Source organism: Zonotrichia albicollis, chromosome 1 (assembly GCF_047830755.1).
Source record: "Zonotrichia albicollis isolate bZonAlb1 chromosome 1, bZonAlb1.hap1, whole genome shotgun sequence".
In the NCBI taxonomy this organism is placed as follows: domain Eukaryota; kingdom Metazoa; phylum Chordata; class Aves; order Passeriformes; family Passerellidae; genus Zonotrichia; species Zonotrichia albicollis.
The window spans coordinates 46,207,555-46,213,554 of NC_133819.1; the positions used below are offsets into that span (position 1 = coordinate 46,207,555).

Sequence of the window (6,000 nt, forward strand, 5' to 3'; positions counted from 1 at the left end):
ATATGCTCATTTAATCTGTGATTTTTGCCAAATGATGTTTCCCATCTGCTTTGGCCTGAATTTCTGGCACATATCAGGAGAGTCCATTTGCAGGAATGGGGTTGAGAAAACCAGCTATGTTTGGAAGTGTGTTATAACTTCCAATTTCTCTTTTGGGCTCAAGCCCCTTTGTGGCCCAGGGAAGGAGCTGACTGTTCAGTGGAAGAGTGCACATGTAGCTGCCTTTAGTTCACCTCCAGTTCCCCAGTGTGTGCACAGAGTAGTTTACTGTCTTCTTTCCTATGGCTCTAGTTAACTAGCATGTGTTCAGGATGCTCACAGGCACTATAAAGCTTGGTCATGGACAGGACACAGAGGGAATGGATGCCTGGAGCCAAAGGTGTGGAATCCCTGAGCAGGGACTCAGCTCTGCCACTGGCTGACTCCCGCTCCACCTGCCTTCAAGCTCTTCATGCTCCGGCACTGTGATAGTCAGTAATTAACATAGCTGCACACTACCAGATCTGAGGTCTCCTGCCTTTTTCACTGTTCACCAAAGGATAATCTTTAATGCTAACATTCTAAAAGTTAATGTTCTAAATTAAATGTAACACTTCAACTTCAACACTTTCTGTGTTTCTGGACAGTCAATGAAAATGGAGCCTTTAGAAGAAATGTCATGTAAAACTGTGTGTTCTGTGTGTGTAGAAGAAACAGAAGCAATGTGTTTTAGTTGTATTTTTTCTGTTCACCCCTTTAGGAGAGGGAGCAAAGCAGTTGGGTTGTTTTTGTTGAGCTGGATTTTTTCAGGAGGGAAGAGATTGGTTGAATTTAGGGGAAGCCATTTTGCTTTATCAAAGTATCAAAGTATCCTTAATCAAAGTATCTTTGCAAATAATTTCATATCTTGCCCGATCTCTGAGTCAGTTTATTTGAAAAGAATGAGAAATAATGTTAAAGCACTTGTTTTTCCAACATTAAACATACACACTTAAGAAAGACCAAGGAGTATGTCTTTTTGAAGGAAATTTTCAATTGTCATCTTTCCAAACCAAGAAGGACTCAATTGCCAGCTGGGGTTAATAGAAGACTTAGCCTAATAGTCACTGTGGGTGAATTGCTTTTTTCCTCTCTCTTGCCCTCTCTTTCTTTCTTTAAGTGATAAGCTTTTAGTTCTAACAGTAAAAATCTTCACTGAGATATGATCACTTCTCTCAAGTCCAAAATAAGCCTCCACAGCTAGCAAACATCTTGAATTCCAGCGTTCAGTTTATAAGGAAGTCATGAATGAGAAATTGTGTAATTTTAGAAACGTCTTCGCAGTTGTGGTTAAAGCAAACATGTTATTAAATATATCTTTGAAATAACAACTTCAGCAACACAGAGAAAACTCTGGACACAATGTTTTTAAGACTTCACAACCAAACATGAAAATACCTAAATATTTCACTGATATTCTTCTGCTGACACAAAAATTTCCTTCTCATTAAAAGGAACCAGAAAAAAAATTTAATTAATTTATTTTATTAAAATTATTTTTGTTTCTTTTCCTGGTTGACTTTGTCAAAGCCTTGTGTAAGTCTTGTTGTAATAAGACAAAAAACAACCCCTGGGTTCTCAGTCATATATTCATGGAATTATATGATGTATGTAAACGCCTTCCTTCTGAGAAAGCAAGTGACTGGAAGACCAAAAAGACAAGTTGTTTTTTTGAACTGGGAATAATTCTTAGCAATAGTGCCTACAGAGTGTGCCTGGCTTTCTACTGTAAGAGTAAAGCAAAAGGGAGGTATGGGGGAGCAGGGAATGTGAATGTGCATGGAATGTGGGAATTCTTGTGGACACTGAAGGTTTTTGTATGGCTGCAAAAATAAATTGCCTTCATTAAACCAAGAAACACTCGCCATACAGAGGAATTGGTTTTGCAAAGAGTCAGTGTCTCTTCACAAGGCTGAACAGTCAAACCAAGTCTTTGGGCCACAACCCTATTCTTCTCGAGCCATCGAACTGCCTCAGGCTGCCAGGGATTTGTCTGCTGAGACATTCTGGGTTTATTTCTCTTCACACAAAATACTTCATTATTTCCTGTCTGTGCTGCAGTTCTGTCTTTCCATATTTAACCCAAAGCAACAAAAGCAACCAGCTCACTGTATCCGCGGCTGAAACAATATAAATTGCCTACAAGAAAGACATTTAAATTCACTGGGTATGCACAGTATCTGTTCCTCTAAATATTATTGCAAAATTGAGTATTTTTAATAATACTGTATATTATTAATGCTCTGAAAAATCTGACCTGAATGTAGTGTGCATTTCATCCTATAAATACTTCTGACTAGCATTCCTCACATTTTCTAGGTGGTGCAGAACTGTTAGCAGATGTGGTCTTATAACTGATATTTTTATAAATTAAAAAAAAATTGGTGTTATTTTCATTGCTTTGGCATATGAGGAAGGTCTAACAGTGCACAGATATTTATTTTCTTTCTAACTTCTCAGAAGGATTATGCATCAATGGTAAAAAAATATTTGAGTTGAATTAAAAATTCCTCTCTCCAGCCTCAAGGTGCTTATTTTTCAGTCTTCTGTGATTTCATTTCAAGTTTTATAACTTCTGTAGTTACCACTGGCTCTCTGTAGATCTGGAATAGTGTAGAATGTCAAATGTCAAAAAGAGAAAAAAAATAAATGAGAGAAAAGAAGAAAAAAACAACAGCTTCCTTCCTCAGGGGAAGAGAGGACCCAAGACTTGTGTATTTCTCCTCTTGCATGGTTTTTCAGAGAAACAAGGCTGCCATCACCCAGTTTTCTTGTGTGGCACTTTCACCTGGAAATGCCAAGGGTTATGCTGGTCTAGTGAGATAGAGAGAGAGAGAGAGAGATGCAGAAATAGCAGAAGGCATTTCTCCTGCTGAGAGCCTAAGCCCTGGACTAAAAGGACGTGTGCCTAGGATGCTTGTTACACACAGCATGTGAAATCTGCAGCTGCCTGTTTTAAGAATAGTGTTAAAATGCTTCATGATACCTATGATATAATGAAAGCCATGCTCAAACATGTGGTGAAACCATAACCAATCTGCTGTTCGATAAAAGTTATGGTCCCAGCTCAGAGCAGAGTGTGGGAAGATCAGGAGACATGCTGTGGGAAGGTGGAGATGTGCTGTGGGAAGGTACACAGTGCCAGGTCGCCCAGGCTTCACAACCTTTCTAGGAAAACACAACCACTAGCAGTCATTTATTTACCAAGTTGATTTAGGCTGCTTGGCTTTTCTGTTGAGAACAGCACCAAATAGGCTAGCTGTGGAAAATTTCCCCCTGCCAACATCCATCCACTGGGACATATTAATTTGCATGATGGAGGACAGTGAATGACATTTTAACTAGGCAGGCATAACTTTGAACTGCAGGCTGCGTGTCCTAGCAGTAAGTTGAGAGGCTTGCTTTCTATTCCCACTAAAACTGTATCTCTTTGGATTTTACTGTTTTCTTTTTCCTGTGGAATGCATTTCTTCTCTGAAGTGTCCTGTCAGAAAGAACTGTTTGTGGTTATTTTTCACAAAAGCTTTAAAAATTAACTCCTGTGTGTTTTTCAAGGATTTTTACTTTACACCAGATGCTAAAGGCAAAGTTTAACACAGCCAGCCTTTTATGATGCCACATTATGGGTGCTTGTAGGAGTAATTAAAAGCCTACTGACATCACTGCAAATTATTGTCAAGACTAGTCAAAAAACAGAAGTGGCTCATCCTTGCTGCATTTGAGACTTCATCTTGTTCCTTAAAAATCTGTCCCAACTTCCTCTTTCAGAGAATTGCACAAATTATTTTATTTTCATTAAAATAAAATACAAACAAAATACAAACTAGGTAAGTGAACTAGGTCTTTCTCTGGCTTTGTTGTATGTTGCATGGAAATATCCTGGATAAAATCCAGATGAAAACTAAGTCGTGAACATTTTTATGTCCAAACTGCATGAAGCAATGTGTGTTTCTTTTAGATGATTGAAATCTCCCTGAAATGATGCCTAGGGCTCAGAAATCTGCAGTACATATACAGATTATTATGCAAGTAATGCAATTAACTGCATTAAAAGATTTGTTTCATTTTCTAAAATGTGTGATTGACCTTCTTCTCATTAAGCCACTGAAAATAGTCCATATAAATCTGAAAGCCTTTGTAATAATTCATTTTATGCCAGCTCCAGAAAGGTACTCAGTCAGGTTCTATAGTCTTTCTCTGTTATCTACCCTTACTGGACGACAGAAAGGATTTATAAAACCATTTTATAAACTGAGGTGATTCCCACCAAAGGGCTTACTCATTTTTACTTCTGTGATTCTGCCCTCCTGAAGCAAAAGCAGGGTGGAAGCTGCACTGAAAACCAGCCCCACACAGGAAGATGTTGCTGAGTGAGCAGCTGACATCTTTGTGGTCACTGTTGGATTAATGAGCCATGGGTTGAGTGCAGCACATAACAATGAGTGCAATATACACTAAGTTAAAGCCTATTTTTCTAAAAATAATAAATCTTCCATTTGAATCTCTGCAAGACATTGCTTAGCTGTAAAGAATCCAAGTTGCTGCCTAGAAGTATGTACAAATCAAGACTCCCACCAGACATTTCATGCAGCCTATATGACTGTCATGTTTTTAAAATTAAAATATCACTGCATTGCACAGTCACATGCTGCTTGCTGTCTTCAAAACTGAGACTTCCTGTGGCCACTTCTCCAATTTTTTTTGAGTATCATGAATCAGAGTTTTATCTTAGGTGGACAGGAGATAGGAAGAATTTTATCCTCTACTTAGAAAGTGTGGGTTTGGAGAAAAGAGTGTTTATTTCACTTTCTCCCTTTCCTTTTCTAAAAAGATGGGTTGGATACAGGAAATTAAATTGTAGCAAAGTCTAGTTAAACTTCTTTTTTTTCTTGTTTTTGTGCCTCTCTTTCAGATTAATAACAAAGCTTGTGGCAAAGTTTCTGTGCCTCAGCAAGCAGCCCGCAATTTTGAAGAAGTCCAGGAGCTCGTTCTTCAGAGTGAGCTTGGAGCCAAGCACCTGCAGGGACGAGCCATTAAAAAGGCCTTTCTGTCTCCCAGAACTGCCCTTATCAACTTCTTGGTGCAAGAATAGTAAAGGCTCTGCTGGGCTGCAGAAGGGATCTGGAATCTTCTGAGGTGGAGACCAAAAAAAGAAGTTATGGTTATTTCACTTCATGTAAAGGTGGGAAGGAAATCTTGTTAAAATCAAGTTGCTGATAAATCTTCCTTTCAATGTGAAGAAATATGCAGAATTAAAAATTATTATTAAGTCATGGTAAGATGCTGCTTGTCCTTATTCTTTGGGAGAAAGAGAAGGAAGCACGGAAGAACTAAACAATTGTAACAGAATGTAACTGAAGAAAGCACATGGGGCTTAGTGTCAGCCTCAGGAATATATCCTGTTGGAAATTTGGCTTGGCTAATTGCAGATGCATAAATGTGATTCCAGGACTAAACAACTGTCCTGATATGTGCTACCCCAAATGTTAGGTGTGCTTTGCTCCCTGGATCTCATGTTTGGGTGCCCTACCATTAACTAGCATTTAAAGTTTTAAGGAAACACTACAAAACACTACAAAGTGTTAATTTAAAAAATAATTTCTTGTGCTGACCAATGGCCTTGGGCACAGCAGGTAGCCAGAATGGGGTGGTTTGATACATTTCACATAAATTTCAGAGCCAAGCCAAGAAAAAGGTCAGATTATTTAGCCAAGCCCTGCCTTAGCCAGAGTTCTCCTTCCTAGCTGATGTGTTTGTGTTGGCACAGGCATGAGAGGTGCAACTTCAGCAAAGTATTGATGGTTGTTTCTGCATGGAACAGGATGAAAGTTGCTTCCTATGCATGAGCCATCTCAGGGACTTCCAGGGCACTCAATGCTCTTGCAGTGCCTAGATTGTGAAACTTGAATTGAGATTATTTTTTTTTGAGGGGTTCAAGTGAAAATAGCCATCATGTTTCTAAAAATCAACCAGACATTTCCT

General features: G+C 38.7%; 1 protein-coding gene across 3 annotated transcripts in view; it reads left to right on the plus strand.

Annotated features, from left to right (window-relative positions):
- Positions 1–5,297, plus strand: part of LARS2 (leucyl-tRNA synthetase 2, mitochondrial) — a 125,029-nt gene extending 119,732 nt beyond the window's left edge. For all 3 annotated transcript variants that reach the window (XM_074540209.1, XM_074540214.1, XM_074540202.1), the window contains one exon: positions 4,931–5,297. In XM_074540209.1, coding sequence (XP_074396310.1) covers positions 4,931–5,110 — 180 coding nt within the window. In that variant the 3' untranslated portion in view covers positions 5,111–5,297. The remainder of the gene's footprint in view (positions 1–4,930) is intronic.
- The last annotated feature ends 703 nt before the right edge of the window (positions 5,298–6,000 follow it).